Genomic DNA, 20,988 nt, shown 5'->3' on the forward strand with positions numbered 1-20,988 from the left:
GAACATTTTCTCTAAATTGTAGTTAGAAGCATCTCTTATATGCTTATGATTTGAGGAAGGAAGAGATGGAAAAATGAAGTAACACTCTTGCTTTTGGTTTCTACTCGGAGGTAACTGAATATCCTTATTGCAGTGGTCTCTCAACAGATTTTTCTTTTTCTGTACCAATCCATCTTTGGTTCCAAATAAACTTTATTCAGGGAAATACTTAAATGTGTTACTGTAAAAAATTCTAATGATTTTTAACATAAAATTCTCCTCTGTTTTATTGGGAAAGTTACCTGTGGTTCCTGAAGACTATGCCCATGGAGAGTATAAGTTCTGGTCGGCTCTTTAAAATTGGAAAGATTTCTTAGTATGATCCCCATTTCAGTCTACCTATTCTCTGAGGACCAGCTCAGCTAACTGGGGAGCGGATGCTAACTTACCATTGGCTGATAGTGGATGATGGCTCATGGCTTCTTTGGCCATTTTAGTTTAACTGAACCATTGACAGCACACAAGTATTCTTGTCTCATGGACCCTTCTGGCAGCCTTATGAAGTCTATGGATCTTCCCTTCTCAGAATAATATTTAACCCCCGTCCCAGCCACCTTGACCTTCGGTATTAGAATTAGTATACAGTATTGGTTCCAAGGCAGAAGAGTGGTGAGGGCTAGGCAGTGGGGCTTAGTTAAGTGTCTTTCCCAGGGTCACATAGCTAGGAAGTGTCTGAATCCAGATCGGAACAAGGACTTTCTGTTTCTATGCCAACTCTATCTACTGAGCCACCTAGCTGCCCCAGAATATATATATATATATATATTTTTTTTTTTTGGAAAATTTTATTGAATTAGTTAATTTAGATTATTTTCCCATGGTTATAAGAATCTCGTTCTTTTCCTTCCCTCTCCCTCCCCTCTCCCCCCTCATAGTCGATGAGCAGTTCCACTGGGTTTTATATGTGTCATTGATCCAGACCTATCTCCATATTATTGATATTTGCACTGGGGTGATCATTTAAAATCTACATCCCCCAATCATTTTCCCGTCGACCCATGTGATCAAGCAGTTGTTTTTCTTCTGTATTTCTACTCCCACAGTTCTTCCTCTGGATGTGGGTAGCATTCTTTCTCCTAAGTCCCTTCAAATAGTTCTAGATCACTCACTGCATTGCTGCTAGTAGAGAAGCCCATTACATTCGATTGTACCACAGTGTATCAGTCTCTGTGTACATTGTTTTCCTGGTTCTGCTCCTCTTGCTCTGCATCACTTCCTGGAGGTTGTTCCAGTCTCCATGGAATTCCTCTACTTTATTATTCCTTTGAGCACAATAGTATTCCATCACCAACATGTACCACAATTTGTTTAGCCATTCCCTAATCGAAGGGCGTCCCCTCATTTTCCAATTTTTTACCACCATAAAGAGCACAGCTATGAATACCCAGAATATTTTAAAGTCATTTAAACAAAATAAAATGCATAAGATTAGAAAGAAAACGGATTACTTTTAATTCTATGTAGCTATGTATCTATATATCTGTATCTTTGTATCTATATCGATCATGACTCATGTTAAAGATCATGTTAAACAAGTATAAGAAACAGAAAATAGAAAAAAATGATTGCTACTAGTTGTATGTTTGGGCTCTTGATCCTTTGAAAAAAATTCCTTTTAGAAGGTAGTAACAAAATTATCTTACTTGTTTCTTTGGTTTCATCTGAAAGTCTTTTCTCTTTCAAAGTTGGTCTCAGTGCTGCCTACTCATTAAATCCTTTCCTGACTCTTGACCTTTGAAAACTCTAAAGAACTTAACTTTAAAATCCTGAATTATATCTGTTCCTTTGTCTCATTCTCTACTAGATTATGTTCTTCTTGAGGACTGGAACCATGTTCTAGGTCAAATCAATGGCACTTAGCCTGCTCTGTGTATAGTAGATAATTATTGAATGAATTATTGAAGGGGCTAGGGAAGATCAAAAGAATTTGAGTGCTTTTTTTTTACTTGGAATTTATTTCCACCATCACCACCCTTCCCTTCTTACTTCACTACCTTCCTCCCTCCCTCCCTCCCTTCCTCCTTTCAGGAGGGTTTGAGCTAAATTTCAAACTAAGTATAATCCAAAGAAAGGATAAAAACAGCAAAGTAGAGGAATTAGATGTTACTAGGCACTTGTGATGGATGAGTTGATTACTCAGTTGGACACTGAATTTGGCTGAATATGCCTTGGCAACAAAGGTAAAAATGGAAACACATTCTAGCTTTCATTTTTTGAAAAAAGCAAGCAGACAACTTTATCTGTAAAGTTTGGTTAACATGCCCAAGTTCATTGAGAAACAACTAAGCTAAAAGTCTTTTGAACTGAACATGTGCCAAAATCTGTCATTTTCACTACCAGTTTAGGAATTTGGGCTGATTTCCAGGATATTTAGGGTTTTTAGGCATAAACATGCAGTGATATTGCCAAACACACCATTATCACTTCTCTCCCCTTTTTCATTTCTTATGACTGAACATTGGTTTTAACTAGGTACATGCTTGTGCAATTAAAAAAGAAACCCTCTTCTTTGCACTTTTGTCTGTCAACAGGATTTATTGAGATTACAGAGGATGTAGAGATGTTGTATATTAGCGCCCCTCAGCCCCTGCCCTGTCTCTGTCTGTCTTTGTCTTTTGTCTCTGTTTCTGTCTGTCTCTGTCTCTGTGCACTCACACATCCACGGTCCATATGTCTCATAGTATCATTTTAAACTCTAATGCCATTAGCTTGTATAGTAGGACAGAAAAGAAGCCTTCCTGGTATTATTGTTTGAAGAGAAATGGAGTGGCTATGGGTTTCTTCATTATTTCCTGTTGTGGGTTTCATTTTCTCCTAGAGAAAATGGTATCAGAAAGCAGAATGTATCACATAATCACCCAGTTGGAAAAAGCCCAAGAGGCCATTTAGTCTAACCTAAACTTGATCAAGAATTCTTTCTATAATATCTCAACAAGTGGTCATCAAACTTTTACGAGAAGAATTTCAGTAAGGCAGAGCTGACTGCTTCCCAAGATACCTATCTTCTTTGTAGAGCTATATTTTTTTCTTGTATTAAAAATACTTCTTTGAGTTAAAATTTAAAATTAAAATTAATAAACTTTAAAATTAAAACCTACGTTTTCATTTCTGTCTTGTATATACTCAGCCTTTACAAACAGCGATGTAATTCACAAGTGTGTTTTTTTTGGGGGGGGGGCCCATATCTTGTGTCATAGGGCTAGGCAATAGCAGTTATGTGACTTGCCTAGAGTCATACAGCCATCTGAAGTCAAATTTGAACCCAGGACCTCTCATCTTCAGGACTGGTTCTCAATTCACTGAGCTACCTAGCTGCCCCCTAATTCTTAGATTTTTAAGGTGCCTTGTTTCTGATATTATCTCTAGTTTACCTTTTTTTTTTAAACCCTTTTCTTCCTCCTTAGAGTCAATATTGTGTCTTGATTCCAAGACAGAAGAGTGATAAAGGCTAGGCAATAAGGAGCAATGACTTGCCCAGGGTCCCACAGGTAGGAAGTGTTCAAGGACAGATAGGAAATCAGGACTTCTCATCTCTAGGCTTGGCTCTCAATCCACCGAGCCACCTAGCTGCCTCCATTTCCTGTTTGTCTTGTATATATCTTGTTTATGTATAATTATTTGCCTCTTTATTTTCTCCATGACTCCTGAGCTTCTTGAGAGAGGCTCTTTTTGTATCACAGTCCCCAGCTAATGTTTGGTATATAGTAGGGTCTTAATGAATGCTTGTTGATTTCTTACTGGAGATGGTAGGAGTGAGTCTGATGCCAGTATCTTTTTTTTTTTTTAACCCTTACCTTCCTTCTTGCAATCAACACTGGGTATTGGTTCCAAGGCAGAAGAGTGATAAGGGGGCTAGGCAATGAGGGTTAAGTGTCTTGCTCAGGGTGGCACAGCTAGGAAGTGTCTGAGTCCAGATTTGAACCCAGGACCTCCCATCTCTGGGCCTGACTCTCAATCCACTGAGCCACCCAGCTGCCCCTGGGATTCAGAGTTTAAAGGTAGAAGCTAGGCTAAAAAGCAATGTAATTTGTATTTGATGTTAGCTGGTGGTAAGGGAGAGAAAGATATAAAGAAAACTATCATTAGGTTAAAAGAATGATGGGGTGGGTGCCAAGAAGATTTTTAGTGGCAGGATGATAGAATGAACCATTGGATTTTGGAGGAATGGGAGAACTGGTTATGAATGGTAGATAGTTACTTGTGATGAGGATAATGGGCAAGCCATTTTATCTCTGTCAACCTCAGTTTCCTTATTTCTAAAATAGTGATGATACCTGTACTATTTTTGTTGCAGGATTATTATGAAGGAACTGCTTTATAAACTATACAGTGCAATCAGTGTGAGTTTTAATATTAACTAATATTAATAATAGACTAAGTACATTAATGGTTGTATGAGTTGATTATTTAAAAAATTAACCACTTTACTCAGACACTTCCCAGCTGTGTGACCCTGGGCAAGTCACTTAACCCTCATTGCCTAGAGCTTACCACTCTTCTGCCTTAGAACCAATACACAGTATTAATTCCAAGATGGAAGGTAAGAGTTGGAAAAAATTAGCCATTTTAGTATGTCAGTCCTTCAACAAGTATTTACTAATTACTTCCTTTGTGCCAGGCATTGTGCCAAACTTTGAGATACCAAAAAAAAAGGCCTTACTCTCAAGGTCTCTAATTTCTAATGAGAGAGACAACATGTAAATGAGTAATTGCATGAAAACTACATATAGAGAAGATGGAAGATAATGGAAAGGGGAAGGCAGAAATAGCTGTGAAGAAGGGAAAAGGCTCCCTGGAGAAAGGTGGGTTTTGAACTCTTAAAAGCCAGCTAAACTAAGAGATTAAGTGAGGTGAGAGGAGTGGATCATTCCAGGAATAGGGGATGTCCAGTGGGAAGGCTTGGAGATGGACTATACTGTTCAAGGCATTGGCAGTAGGTGTTTGGGGCTCGTCTGGTTTACAGTGAATGTTTTATTAGTTTGTATCTTAATTCCAAAAGACTCATAAATGAAAAATGGCAACCACCTCCAGAGAAAGAACTGATAGAATTTTGCATGCAGGGTGAAGCATTCTTTTACCTGCTTTTATTGTTGTTTTGTTTTGTGTTTTCTTTGAAAACTTGACTAATATGGAAATATGTTTTGCATAACTTCATGGGTACAATTGTTATCAAATTGCATTCTAAAGGAAGGGACTGGAAGGAGGTAAAGAATTTGGAACTCAATTTTTAAAAAGTTTTATGTCTTATAAAATCCTTGTTAGGGGGCAGCTGAGTAGTTCAGTGGGTCGAGATCCAGGCCTAGAGATGGGAGGTCCTGGGTTCAAATGTGGCCTCAGACAATTCCTAGCTGTGTGACCCTGGGCAAGTCACTTAATCCCTATTGCCTAGCCCTTACTGCTCTTCTGCCTGGGAACCAATACACAGTATTGATTCTAAGACAGAAGGTAAGGGTTAAAAAAACAAACAAACCCTTGTTAACTCAAATCTGAGCAATATGTCTTTTACTAAATATCTTATCTATCTAATAAATACTATATATATATGTATATATATAAATATATAATAAACACAATATATAAAGCACTAAATATTTTATATATGTAACATATAAAGACACATACTTTATATGTAATATATAGATATATAGTTTATATGTAATATATACTTGCATATCATGTATGTAACATACATGAATACTATTTTGTTTGTGTAACATATAAATATAAATGCTATATTTTGTTTATAAATAACATTCAAATAAATACTATGTAGCATTCTTATATGTAATATATAAATATTATGTTTATATATGTAGTATATAAATATAAATAATATGTAGCATTTATATAATATATGCTAGATAAATTCCAAATAGCATTTATATATAATATTTATAAATACTACATATCATTCACATATATTAGAAATACGTGTGTGTGTGTGTGTGTCCGTCCCTTAACTTCTATCTTGGAATCAATAATAAGAATCAGTTCCAAAACAGAAGGGCGAGGATTAGGCAATTGGTGGTTCGTGACTTGCCCGGGTCATATAATTAAGAAGTGTCTGAAGCTATATTTGAACCCAGATTCTACTGACTCCAGGGCTAGCACTGTATACTCGTTGCTCCTTAGTCACTCTTCTTTTACTATTATTTTTAGAGGTGAAAACTTCAATACTGCTGAGGACTGTTAGGGCATGTGAAAAGTCAAGAAAAATGTAGATTTGAGTTGAATTGCAGATCTAAATTAGTTTAGGGAGTTTCCACACTTTGGAGCTTCACACATAGATGAAGTATGACAAAAAGAAGAAAAAAAGAAAAAAATATGAATGCTGCCATGTCATTAAAGAGGGAGGAAAATGCTGCAGAATGATGAAATGTGGGTCTTTATGTCAGCTTTGCTGCTAAATTGCTGATTTGTTTTTGGGAAAGTCACTTAATTTTTTGTGCCTCAATTTACTCATCTGTAAAATGAGGAATATGGACAGGAAGCATCATGGTGTAATGGAAAGAACAATGAATTTGAAGTCAAAGGACCTGGATTTAAATTAAAAAATAAAAGAAATAGCAATTTCTTAGCCATGTGACTATGGTCTCCTCTTCCTTTCCTCTGCACACACCCTTCCCCATCCCCAATTTCTGCATCTTTAAAGTGAATTAGACTATATTTAGATTCCTTATTGCTTTTTTTTTAGCCTATGAGATCCTATAGCCTCCAAAGTTCTTTTTGATACTAATATTTAGATAACATCCAATAAATAATAGTCATGACTCATTCACAAAGTTCTTTATGACTAAATGTTTTACATTCATTATTTCATTAGATTCTCATAACAGCCCTCTAGCATTGAACATAATGGCACATAGTAGGTGCTTCATAACTTATTGATTTCAAACTTGTAATTATGTGCATTTTTATAGATATGCAAACTATGGTTCAGAATGAGGCTTGCCCCAAAGATCACATAGTTAGCAAGTGGCAGAGACAAAATCTGAATTCAATGCTTGGGACTTTCTTGTTCATTCCATAACCCCCATCTTGGGAAGAAAAAAATGAGAATTCTGTTTTATAATTTAAGGTACATCGTTATAGTTGGAAATTTGCTATGAGTTTGTTGCTGCATTTACACCCGTTTCATTTGGACATGTGGAGAGAAGGGAAATGAGTAGAGAATAACTTCATGCTGAAATAATGTCCTTTTGTTTGTCCATTGCCAGAGAGTAGGTGTCTGGTTTCACCTTAGGAATGGGCTTTTCTGCTGTTTTTACAAGCATAGCAGAACTCCGTTTAAAAAAAAATGCAGCTCATTATTGCACAGTTTTGGACTGGTGCCAGAGGCCACTTCTTTTCCCTCTGCCTCCTACAACATAACTAGTACATATAATAAAAGCCCAATATCTCATTACCAGCTTGGAGGACCTCGAGGAGGTCCCTTCCCTTCCCTTCTCTAGACCTGAGCTTCCCCATCTGTAAAGGACGATGTTCTCCTCAGTCCTTGAAGTGCCCCCTGGGCTCCAGCTTCTAGGATGCTACCCTGACCCCCAGTCGGTGTTACGGTGGGTCTCAGCATCCTTCTTTTGAAAGTGCTACCAGATGTTTGCCTCTGAAAGGAATTTCTTCTTTTTTTCCAGTGGCATAACTTAGGGCTTCCTTCTTTTGTCAGTGACAATCATTCCAGGATTCTCCCCTTTCTGTGAACTTGGGCCAGTAGTTAAGCATTTTTGTGCTGAAGTATCTTACAGTAACTTACCCAGGTTTAGCCTCCTAACCTTAATTATATGTGGAATGTCGAGAATGCCCAGTCTTGTTTTCCTTTATAATGAGATAGTGAGCGTCTGATCATTTTATTCAAACATTAAAACATTCTTTGTTGCTTTAGTTTTTGACTTGCCGCTTAACTTATTCATGGAAAATTAATGTAAAGCCCCAACATATTTTATATTTAATGACCTGAGTATTTTGTTTGACATAAGAAATATTTGCTTAAAGACAATTTTCAGGTGACGTTCTAATCTCTGCTTCCCTCCCCCCCTTCCTTGTCTCTTCTCTCCCTTTTTTCTTTAGGGAGTAAAAAGACTGACTGTTAAAGATGTTAAAGGCTGTATTGAAGAAGAGTCGAGAAGGAGGAAAGGGAAGCAAGAAAGAGTCAGGTATGCAGGCGTGTGTGTGTTTGGGGGAGTCTCTGAATGCTTCTCTCCTCTTGAATCAGTCCCTGGACCTCTAATTTAGTGGGGGGAACAGTATACCCCAATACTGAACAATCAGTACTCTCATTCTCCCCCTCTGCCTCTCTAATAGCTTTGGTTTTAAGAATCAGACACATTCCTGGTCTTCTAAATCAAATCTATTTGATTGCTTAACTGCCATCACCCTTCTGTCTAAGAACATTGTGTTTAGTTTGTATTTATTCTGCATAGACTTACTGACAAAGCTCCCCCAGTAGACTGGAAGCTGTTAGGGAGCAATGATGTTCTCATTCTTAGTATTTATGATCCCCAGCACAGTGCTTGGCATTGAGAAGGTGCTTAATTGATGCTCCTTGAATAACCCAAGAGCACAGGCTCATATATTTAAAACTGCTCTGGAGTAGATGTTTTTCTCAGTTCAAAAAGCAGCTTGAGAAGCTCCTGGGAGTAGATGCTTTTCTGAGCTCAGAAGGCATTTCTCGGTCGAGTGCAAGAACTGACTTTTTTGAAAATTGAGTTTAGAGTAAATGCACCTAAATCCTAATTCTTCCTCAGGAGAATTGACGTAGGCTAATTTTAAAAAGTCTCTCCAGCTCAGTTATCCATATTACAGAGATTGATGGCTAAGAATCTTTAGCTTCTAGAAAGAAACCTCTCTTTCCTCTGTGTGAACTGATTTTATATATTTAACCAAAGGCCGGCGAAAAAGCAGTCACCATCTTTTTTTTTTAGAGGATCAAGTTTTGTCAGAGCAGGTGCAGAACCACTTAATGCTAGGTCACTAGTTCTCCTTGTAATGAGAACTCCTTAATTTGGCTTGAATTTCAGTCTGACTATAGAATTTTGTGCATGTATGTATGTTCTGTTACTTTAATGACTTTCAACGTTGGCATGCCAGAAAGAAAATTCTATATGACAGACCACTCTGGCAGCTTATTTAAAGTTATTTAGATGACCTATAGAATTTTTTATAGCACTTTCCCTTGCCTTGAGAATACCTACTGTGTATCTAAAATGCATAATTAAAATCTCATTGGCCTGATTTATTTGAAAAGGAAGAAGGGAATAAGCACTTAAAAAGTTGTGCCAGTCACTGTGCTATAAGCACTTTATAGATAGCTCATTTGAGCATTCAACCTCTGGGTGAATGCTGCTTTAATTCTCATTTTACAGTTGAGGAAACTGAGTCAAACAGGTTATGGGACTTGCTCAGAGTCATACAGCTATTAAGGCTGTTGGGGCCTGAATTTGAATTTAGCTATTAATGACTCTTCTCTCCCTACTGTGCTGTCTAGATGCTTCTGATACAGTGATGATGTCTCACATCCGTAAAGTCCAAGTAGTTGGGAAAACATGGGGTTGAGGTTAATGTGATTCTTCTGATTAATGGAGTTATTACTGAAACTGACCACAAATTCATAAAACCTAGAAGATTTGTAGGAATTGTAAGTTTGGGATTACAATTTCATTATTTATAGTCAGTATGAGAGTACACATTTAATACTAAAAATAAAAATAAAAATTATTATTATCATTAAAATATTATCAATATATCAATCAAATTTTATTTAAAATATAATTTAACATAAATTTCTATTAAAATTTAAATACATTGTTATATTTTAATTTAATAATCAACAAAATAACAATTTATTTTATTTTAACAATTACACTAAAAAATATTCCAAGCCCAGAAGCCAAAATCACCTGGGGACTTAGGAGAAAACTTGGCCCAACTAAAGCTGTAGCAAAGTTTGAATTCTAAGATGAGCAGTTAAAAACAAAGATCTTACTCTTTTTCTTTGTAGAATAAGAACAGGACTGAGTTTACTTCCTTAACTCCTGCCTATCAGGATCTAATTAGAGTTGTTAGTGTGGAGAGAGGCCTAATAAAGAATCCCCAGCCCTCCTCTCTCCCCAGTACTCCCATATAGACAGCAGACTCCTTGGACACTTCTTTCCTTCTCTCCTGGGGCTGAAGCTTCTTTCTCATTAGTTCCCGGAGCTCTTTAAATAAATCAATCCCAGTTTTGGTTTTCCCCACCCATCCTGGGAACTTGCTGGATTGCTTCTTAGAAACCCTGGAAGCTTAGAAACATGGAACCTAGACAAATTAAGTCCCAGGCTGCACCAGGGCTGGTGGCCCAGGGCAATTTTGCCTGGGCCCAACTGATTGGAGGGCCATTAAACATATCATTTTTGTTTGTTTGTTTGTTTGTTTGTTTTAGTTTCAGCCAAAACCCTAGTCTGTAAATACTTTAAAACCAGACCCATTACTCTTCCTGTTAAACCCTTTACCAGAACCAGACTGTCTGCGGAAGTAACTAGTAACTGGTAATAAGCCTTTCAGACAAGGCAGACAATGGGAATATTTTGTGTCTGAAACATTTCCAGTTTCAAAGCATATGCTTTTGACTTTTTTGCTCCCTTTTAAGCTGGTCCCATAAGAGAATGTTACTGCCTTTTCTTAATTCTTTGTAATAATTTCCACAATGTAGTTTTCCACTAATACAAACCAACTTGGTAAAATAAAGAGATTATTTCTTATAAAACATGAGTACAGAATATGTGATTTTTTTTTTAAACCCAGGAACTGTTTTTCATAGTTTGGGAACAAAGAAGTTAAATTTGACTTTTACAAAAAAGTAATGGGAGTGTAATAACATCTTTGAGAAAAGTTTAAATTTGGATATTTGGACTTTAATCCTCTTTTCAAGTGGGAACCATTAATTTGGTTAAACACAGCTTTTGTGTATGAATTAGTATGATTATCTAGTGAAAATATATCTCCTTGGACAAGGGATATCCCAGAAATTTTTGAAAAAATATAATTCTACCGATTTTAATTGAAACCAACCTCAAGGATTTACAGAGGGAAAGAAAGTTTTAAAGTTATTTCTTTATATTTAAAAGGATTAAATCCAGTGATTTCACTTAGCCAGAATGCTATTTTCTGTCCCAAAGATACAATCTCTTTGGAACCTATAAATTACCTGGAGAAACTGTGAAGTTAAAATTCACTGGAAGTTTATTTTCACATTTATATTTGATAGGAAGACTAACATGCTTCTCCAGAAGTAGTAGAAAAAATATATGTCCCCTTTCCCCCCATTTTCAAATTGTCATGCTAAATAAATACACTTTCATATTGGTCATTGTTGTAAGAGCAAAATTGTATGTAACCAAAACCCCAAAATAAAACAAAAAATATACAGATATGCTAATTCTTTTTCTGGAGGTGGATTGTATACCCCATCATAAATCTTTCAGGATTGTCTTAGATCACTGTATTGTTGAGCATAGCCCAGTTTTCATACATAATCATGGCCCAATATTGCTGTCATTATGTACAATGTTCTCCCGGTTCTGCTAATTTCTCTCTGTTTTAGTTCATGTAGATCTTTCCAGCTTTTTCTGAAATCATATTGCTTGTTATACATATCACACTTTGTTCAACTATTCCCCAATTGATGAGCATCCCCTCAATTTCCAGTTCTTTGCCACTACAATATATGCCCTCTTTCTAACTCCCACCCTTCATTTATGTTGTTATTGTTTCAGTCATGTTGAGTCTTTGTGACTTTGTTTGGGGTGTTCTTGGCAAAGATACTGGAGTGGATGGTCATTTCCTTCTCCAGCTCATTTTACAGGTGAGGAAACTGAGGCATAGGGTTGTGACTTGCCCAGGGACTTGAATCTGGATTTGAACTCAGGTCTCCCTGACTCTAGGTCTAGTGCTCTATTCACCGAACCACCTAACTGCTCCTAATTTATGCTCGTGAATTGTCATTTTTTTAAACCCTTACCTTTCATCTTGGAGTCAATACTATGTATTAGTTCCAAGGCAGAAGAGTGGTAAGGGCTAGGCAGTGGGGGTCAAGTGACTTGCCAAGCTGTGAATTGTCATTTTTGAAAGAAAGTTTCAGAAAAAAAATTTAATTTTTTGAGGCAACTAGGTGACCAGTGGAGAGGGCACCACACTTGGTGTCAGGAAGATATGGGCTTGAATCTTGGCTCAAATACCTATTAGCCATGTGAACCAGGTCCCTCAGGCTCACAACCCATCTTCAATTCTTCCCCCATTGCTCCAACCCCATTTAATCTTTGTCCAGTCTTGTCAATTCAACTTTTTTTTTTTAAACCCTTACCTTCCATCATAGAATCAATACTGTGTATTGGCTCCAAGGCAGAAGAGTGGTAAGGGCTAGGCAATGGGGGGGTCAAGTGATTTGCCCAGGGTCACACAGCTGGGAAGTGTCTGAGGCTAATTCAACTTTAATGACATGTCTAGCACAGGTTCCCTTCTCTCCCCACATTATCAACTCCATGCTAAGGGCCCTAATCACCTCCTTCCTCAAAACCTGCCCTAGACAAGTCTCTCTTCCTTCCAATCTGCCGTCCACTTGGCTGTCAAAAGGATCTTCTGAAAGCCCTGAAGTGTAGGTTTGACCATGCTACTCCTCTAGTCTAGAGCCTCTCTGTTACTTTTTTCCTCCTCCTCCTCCTCCTTCTCCTCTGTAAAACCCTTACTTTTTGTGTTATTATCAGTTCTAAGACAGAAGAGCAGTAAGGGCTAGACAGTGAGGGTTAAGGGATTTTCCCCAGGGTCACACAGCTAGGAAGTATCTGAGGTCAGATAAGCTGGGTCATCCCAACTCCAGGCCTGGTGTTCTATTTGCTGTTAATACAGCTGCCTCAATGCATTCTTTTCATAGGAAAATTCATAATTAGTTGAGAGGAAAGCATTTGTCTTTGGACAGATAAGACTAGAGGCAATAGAGAGTGCTGTAATAAAATTTAAAAACTTTAAATTGTTTTGGAATAAATATGTGTGTGTTGTGCTTTTCCTCTACTGTCCTATTAACGTGAATGAGTGTTAATAATTCTCTTGACATTGCATTAGGCCTGAGGAAATCAAGAATCAATATTAAGAATCAATATTATATTGGAGTGCTGTAAGGGACAGAGAGAGGTCATCTGTTTTTGTTTTTAAATGCCCCACTTTTGCCTAAGACCTTGACCTAAGCTCATCTTGAACAGCCAGTCTGTTTGTTGTTGTTGTTGTTGTTGTTGTTTTTTGGAGGGGAGGGGAGACCCATAGAGAATGACTGATTATATCATTCCTTCCTTAGCAACTCAAGTTCCTGGCTTTCCTTCTCCACTCCACTCTTCTCTCCTCTCTGCCTCTGTCTCTAGCTCTCTTTTCTCCTTTCTTCTCTGTCTCTTTATTATGGCTGTATCTTTCTTTCTGTTTGTCTTTTTCCTGTTTCTCCTCTCTGTCTCTCTTTGTGTCTCTCTCTCTCTCCCTCCCTCTCTGTCTGTCTCTCCCTCTTTCTATCTCCCTCCTTCTCTATGCTCTCCCTCTCTGTCTGTCTGCCTCTTCTTCCCCCTTACCCCACCCCGTCTTTCTCTATCTTCCCCCTCCCCCCCCCCCCCATGTATGTATTTCTTCTTCTTCTCTAGAACTGAGTTGGGATTAGTTCTCTAACATTCCCAAGTAGATAGGGCATTAACCAGCACCCTCTTGATTATCACTAGTGATAGGGAACTGGCATAGCCTATAACCCATTCTACAGTTGGACAGCTCCTCTTGTTAATGTACTCTGGCTGACTGGTTTGTATATTTCCATTGATTCTCTCCTGCCCCGCCCTTCCCCCACCCCCATCTCCCAAACCTAAATCTCATTTAATAAAATATAGAAGGGGTGAATAAAAGAGAAAACAAATTATTATTAATGTCTTGAAAGAAGAATACAAATTTTCACATCGTCAGACTTTTACGAGGTTTTCAGTTCTTCCTTGTTGGAAATAGGAGGACATGTTATTAGCTGGGAGAAGATCAGCTAGGCTAAGCTAGCCTTTGAAACCTAGCCTGTGAGCTTCTGGCTAAGATGGTTGCCTGAAGGGAAGCAGACAGGCCAGTTATCACCTTCCTGCTCCAAGAAAAGCTGAAAAATAGCACCATATCCAACAGTAATCAAGAAAGCCATTGGCAAATTAAGGTAAATGACCAGAGCGATAAAGAAATATAGCCAGAAGCCTACAAGTAACAGGAAGGCCAGTTTGCCAGGAAAATCAAACACCAGCACAGAAAATGAAGAAAGATACTTCTTAGGGTGGCCAACGACGTACCTAGAACCTGCAAGGCGGGGTATCTAGATGCAGCAAGAGTGGAAGATTCTCCTGAGAAAACCCCAGGGTAGGAGGAAACCAACTGGGTGATTGGGAATAGCGGTGACCAGAATGTCACGCTCTAGGCCTACAACCACTGATTTGTTTATCCCCCTTGTCCTGAGATGCCATAAATGGCCTTGAAGAAACATCACTTGGAACCTCAAAGATGTGGGGCAGGAGGGGGAGAGAAAGCAACAGTGTTCTTTTTGTAGATGTGCCCTTGATGATGATGGTCTGCCTAGGAACTCTGTAGACCCAAATGGAAACCAATCTTGGCCAGTCATCTCATCCAAAAGGGTAGCAAAGGATGGACCCATAGCTCTGCCACAAAGCCCCAATTCAGGAATTAAGGCTGGTGATATGAGTAAATAGAATATACTGGCAACTAACAGTAAAGACTTATTACAGAGCTAGAGATAACAAAAATCCAATTTAGAAGTAGATAACTCTACAACAATTGCAAGAATGCATTTTCCACAGACTACATGAATACTTAGAAGAAATAGGTCAAGAGATAACAAATGAAAGAAAAACTCTGGAGAAAAAAATAGTTTAGAAGCAAAGTGTACCCAAGTAACTGACTCTGAAAATTAGAATAGCCTAAACGGATCAGTGATTCTGAGACAAGAAATATTAGAAAAAAATTAAAAATAAGAAACCATAAGTTATTATTAAAGATGACTGAAAGCAGGTCAAGATCATTTTAAAAAAATCACTGGATTCCCTTAAAAATTAAAGAAAAAAAAATTCAACTAAAGGAACACCTCTTTCATGGTTTCCCAACATTTCCACCCCCCATTTTTTCTTTTTAAACATTATTTTTAATTCTTATTTCATTTTTTCTCCTTTTCTGCTGAAAGTGATTACTCTAAATTCCTCCCTGCCCTGCTTCATTCCTCTTTCCCTCAATTATTTGACTGGTTCAACTGCTGCCTAGACTGTTTACTCTCCAAAGGCAGCACAATACTTTGAAATTTCAGCACCCCCCCCCCCCCAAAAAAAAAAACCCACCAAACAAACAAAAACAAATTTTTAGCTTCAGTCTTAGAATGGATATCGCTGTATTCTTGACCTGCGTATATATACTGTGAAATTACCTTGACTGTGAGGATTTTTAGTGTGCTGCCAAGCTATGGATTGGACAAGAGGCGCCATTAAATGCACAACAATTTATTCTTTAAAAAAAAAAAATCCAAGGCAGAAGAACAGTAAGGACTAGGCAGTGAGGCTAAGCGACTTTCCCAGGGTCACGCAGCTTTGGCCTCCCCTTGTTAGGTCTGGCTCTCTTATCTCCTGAGCCATCCAGCTGCCCTGACTGCCCTTTCTCCTCTCTCCTCCATGCCAACCCCTTTGGTGCTGGACCATGGGCAGGTTGGCACCGGCCCTTCAGCAGTTAGAAACTCCCTTGCTCAAGTGGTTTGAAAAGTCAGCTTTCTCATTAGCAGGAACCACATGCATGTGCCGCCGTACCAAAATCCTCAAATAAAGTACTTTATTTAGACTCCTTTATCTCATTGTACCTGGTAATAAAGATAGGGCCTGGACCTTTGAAATCAGGAGTATAGGCAACGTAGGGGGAAAACTACCGGTGCAGGTCTAGACCTCTGCAACCCACATATGCAATTTGCCATATTTCTCATGATTATTTCAGCTTGAAATCAGGTCTTCCTTGATTTGGGGGGATCAAGCTGCTTGCAGTTAAAATTTTTAGTTGCATCCAACTGTCCATTCCTCCATGGACCATAGCGTGCAATACTATCCATGGGATTTTCTTTACAAAAATATTGGAGTGATTTGCCATATCCTCTTCTAGTGGGTGGATAAAGGCTGAGCAAGGTTAAGAGACTTACCCAGGGTCACGCAGCTAGTCAGTGTCTAAGGCTGGACTTAAACTCAGGTCCTCCTGACTCCAAGCCCAGTGCTGGGATCACTGAGCTGCCTATTAGTGTTGTTAACTTCATATAATACCTATTTACCTTCCTCTCTTTCACATTAAATTGTGAATTCCTTTAGGGCAATGTAGGCCCTTAATACAACTTGGGTGAATTGAACAGCATTCCCTTCTGCCTACAGTCTGTTCTATTATTTATAACTCTTTTGCTTTCAGAAAACCTCCATCTCCATCTTTTATCTCCTGAAGCTACATGTTCTGTGTTCGCATGATTACTATATTAGTGGATCTTAAAAAATACAATAATCTGAATTATAGCTTCCTTTGACCTTGTAGAAGTTGGCATGGCAGAGTTTTCCCTCTCTTGTTAAGCTGTTTATTTTCTTCTGATTTTCTTTCATTTTAATTTTTACTCTCTTTAAATGAGGCTAATGGAGTATGGTTTTGCTGTCAGGATTCATTGCCTTTTATTACTGCTCTTCTTTTTTCCTTTGGTTTCTGTCACCAATACTCTAATGCAGTGGTTGTCAAACTCGTGATTCTAGTATTTTATAATTTTAAAAGTAATTAATAACTTGCCAAAAAGCCTTCATTTACATAGATTGCATCTATCAAAATTCTATATTAGAAAATTTAAAATTTCACTATCATTATTATGAAATTAAATAATTATTATGAAATTATTATTAAAATAATTTCAACCTCTTAGATCCCCTGAAAGGGTTTCAGGAAGCCCTAATTACTCTTTGAGAGCTGCTTCTCTAAAGTGCTGATTGATGTAAAGCTCACCTAGCAAACATGTTTATTAATGTTTTAATTTTAAAGACCTGCTTAAAAAATGCATTAAATGGTTCAAGATGAATTAAATAACAAAACAAAAAATCAAATACAACTAATGAGAATAATAAATGTTCATTGAATCAAATTGACAAAGGAACAAATTTTATTTGAGAATTTCCTGCAGCATGAAACTAACTTTAGAGTCAATAAACAACTATTAAATGCCTACTGTGTGCCAGGGGCTAGGGATAGAACTAGGAAAAAGAAAGTCCATGCCCCCAAAGAGCTTACTTCTAATGGGAGAAGACTACACACAAAGAAAGCTGAAATGGGAGGAAAGGAGTTACTTACTTAATTCAGGGACATGGTGAAGTTAAAAAAAAAATGAATGCAGCTGGAGAAGTAAAAAAAAAAATCCAAGTTGAGTGCAGCCAGGTGGGAAATGAGATGTCTGAGTCTCAACTTAAGTATTATAGGTTAAATTTCTTTACAATATAAGGGTGGAGTTTGTCTCCAATCAAACATAACATTCTTTTACTACAAGCTTATTGCTAAAACTATCCAGATGCATACTTTAAAATTTTCAATAATTCACTGTTTGATGCTCTGAACCCTAAATGAATAATGACGGCCAAAGTAGGATGCATCAGTTTTTGTAGATGGTTCCCTGAGGTTCATTCCTTGATCCTCTGTCATCCTTTCCCACCCATTGAGTTTTATTCACTTTTTATCTCCAGATAATTGTGTATTACTATTAGGAAAGCAGATCAGCATTTTTCTTACTTGACCTTTTAGTATTTTCTCCCAGTATGATGAGGGGGACAAAAAATAAATGGAAAACAGTCCTTGTCCTCAAGGATCTAAAATCCAACAGTGAAATCATGCCTGACTTTGTAGAATAACTGGGATGCGATGTTGTTGAATGTACAAGTCAGCTGTGAGCATGGTGTGGACAAGGGCTGAAGAAACTCTGAATAAGGAGAAGACTAGGGTAAAAGTGTGAACTGGGAGATCTTTACAAAGGGGGTATTAAAAGTAAGCCAACAGTGAACAAGGGAGGGATAACCTAGACAAAGGCATGGAGGTGGGGGTTAGACAGTGTCACATATAGGAGAGTTGGAAAAAAAAAATTGGAATAAATCCTAAATCAGTTTGGACTTGTATTCTAAGACCTGAACTTGACTCCTCCTCTCCCCTTCCCCCCCACCATTTCCTAACATTTTGCAGAACATTTTTAAAATACCCTGATAAAAGAGAAATTTAATACTCTTTAGATTAAATTATTTCTGCTTGTTTTGTTGCTTAGGAGACATTTTTGGAGTCAGTTTACAGCATCCTACCAAATATCCATGGCTCAGCAAGACAGTCATTGCACTAAATTCTTAAATAATAGGCCACAGCCACAGAAAATGGGCAAAGCAACACAGAATAATCAAAAGCAGTTCCATATTTTCCTGATAAAACAAAGCATCTTTTGTTGCTAGACATTTAAAAAGGTACCACTGAAACTCGGGCTGCAGTTTAGAATGGGTTGAAATATCAAATTCAGCTTTCTTGCTAAGAGTTTTGAACTGTGGTTGCCAGTTTTTTTCCATCAAATTCAAAGCCCATTATCATCCAAACATTATAGGTACATAGCTTCCAGGTTAATTTAGTGTATGTGCAGGTGCCTGCCTCCCCCCCTTCAGTCACTCAATGAGCACTTTTTATAAGTATAGGTCAAATCGCCTCTATTTAATGCATGGAATAAAATATTAACGGTTTCACATACAATTTTAAATAAATCTCATTTATATAGAGGCACTCTGATCCAAAAGATTAAATTAGGAATAAAGCAGCTATGTAGTATAGTGGGCACTAAATCCTCGAATCTTTGATTTAGTACTAGAAGGGTCTGTAGGGGCCAACAAGTCCAACTGCTCCTTTTAGAAAGAGAAAACCGAGGCAAAGGAGTGAAATGTTAAGCAGGCCCTTTCTAAGACTTAATTTCCTCTTTTATAAAATGATGGGAAAGTGGATGGACCAGATGATTTCTGAGACTCTGTTTATAATTTCCATGATTCTAGGAGAAAGTGATAAATATTTACTATTTGAATCTGTTTAGGATCTTGAGTTTGGTCAATCTAAAAAATTTAGAGTTGCTAACTTCTGGGAACGAGATTTAAAAGTTCATTGGAACTAGCCTTTCTGGAATAATTGCTTTCTTTAGAATCGCTATCCCTGCCCTCTTTCTTCCCAACTTTCCCTACATCATCAACCTTCTAGTCAGTTGTTTTTGAAGACTTTTTCTGTTCCACATCAAAAGACTCTGTGCTGCTGCTCATCCTCCTACTCGATAGATGTCAGGAAGGTCTAGGTCAGCTTTTTGGGGTCACAAATCCATCCCATTGGCAGTTTGGTGAAGCCATTCTCAGAATAATGTTTTTATTTTTATTTTTTATTTTCTTTTAAATTAATTTATTTTGTCAATTTAGTACATTATTCCTTGGTTACAAGAATCACATTATTTCCCTCCCTCCCCTCCACCTACCCTTCCTGTAGCCGAAGCGCAATTCCACTGGATTTTACATGTGTCCTTGATCAGAACCTATTTCCATGCTGTTGATGTTTGCACCAAGGTGATCATTTAGAGTCTATATCCCCAGCCATATCCCCTTGACCCATGTGATCAAGCAGTTGTTTTTCTTCTGTGTTTCCACTCCCACAGTTCTTTCTCTGGATGTGGATAGTGTTCTTTCTCATAGATCCCTCAGAATTATCCTGGATCATTGCATTGCCACTAATGGAAAAGTCCATTACATTTGATTGTGCCACAGTGTCTCAGTCTCTGTGTACAATGTTCTCCTGGTTCTGCTCCTTGTTTCACTTCTGATCTTATTGGGAAGGCTTCTAGTTTATCCCCATTGCAGATGATGCTTGCCAATTGTTTTAAATATATACTGTTTATTATTTTTAGAAAAGGCCCATCTATTCCTATGCTTTCTGGTGTTTTCAATAGGAGTGAGTGTTGTATAATGTCAAAGGCTTTTTCTGCATCTATTGAGATTATCATGTGATTTTTGTTGTTTGCTTGTTGATATGGTCAATTAGGTGGATGGTTTTCCTAATATTGAACCAGCCCTGCATTCCTGGTATAAATCCTACTTGATCATGGTGAATGACCCTTCTGATCACTTGCTGGAGTCTTTTTGCTAGTATCCTATTTAAGATTTTTGCATCTATATTCATTAGGGAGATTGGTCTATAGTTTTCTTTCTCCGTTTTTGACCTGCCTGGCTTTGGAATCAGTACCATATTTGTGTAGTAAAAGGAATTTGGTAGAACTCCTTCTTTGCTTATTCTGTCAAATAATTTGTATAATATTGAGATTAGTTATTCTTTGAATGTTTGATAGAATTCATTTGTGAATCCCTCTGGACCTAGTTATTTTTTCTTAGGGACTTCTTTGATGGCTTGTTCAATTTCTTTTTTTTTAATATGGGGTTGTTTAGGTAATCTTATTTTTTCCTCTGTTAGTCTAGGCAATTTATATTTTTGTAAATATTCATCCATATCACCTAGATTGCCATATTTATTGCCATATAATTGGGCATAATAATTTATTTCCTTTCCATTAGAACTGAGGTCTCCCTTTTCATCTTGGATACTGTCAATTTGGTTTTCTTTTCTTTTAGATTGACCAGTGCTTTGTCTATTTTACTTGTTTTTCCAAAGTACCAGCTTCTAGTCTTATTTATTAAATCAATAGTTCTTTGACTTTCAAATTTATTAATTTCTCCTTTGTTTTTTAGGATATCTAATTTAGTCGTCATCTGAGGATTTTTAATTTGTTCACCTCTCTGTGTACCTTTACTAATTATTATTTTCAATGCATTGTGATCTGAGAAGGTTGCCTTTATTATTTCTGTTCTTTTGCAC

At 37.5% G+C, this 20,988-nt stretch overlaps 1 protein-coding gene across 2 annotated transcripts in view; it reads left to right on the top strand.

Annotated features, from left to right (window-relative positions):
- The window catches only part of TANC1 (tetratricopeptide repeat, ankyrin repeat and coiled-coil containing 1), a 290,552-nt gene that overhangs the window by 85,561 nt on the left and 184,003 nt on the right, over positions 1 to 20,988 (top strand). The window contains exon 2 of one of the 2 annotated variants that reach the window (XM_056793909.1): positions 8,104 to 8,189. The exons of the other annotated variant lie outside the window; for it this stretch is intronic. Within the exon in view, the coding sequence (XP_056649887.1) occupies positions 8,129 to 8,189 (61 nt within the window). The 5' untranslated portion in view covers positions 8,104 to 8,128. The remainder of the gene's footprint in view (positions 1 to 8,103; positions 8,190 to 20,988) is intronic. 2 annotated transcript variants of the gene reach the window in all.

The sequence above is a fragment of the Monodelphis domestica genome, chromosome 4 (assembly GCF_027887165.1).
Source record: "Monodelphis domestica isolate mMonDom1 chromosome 4, mMonDom1.pri, whole genome shotgun sequence".
Lineage (NCBI taxonomy): Eukaryota > Metazoa > Chordata > Mammalia > Didelphimorphia > Didelphidae > Monodelphis > Monodelphis domestica.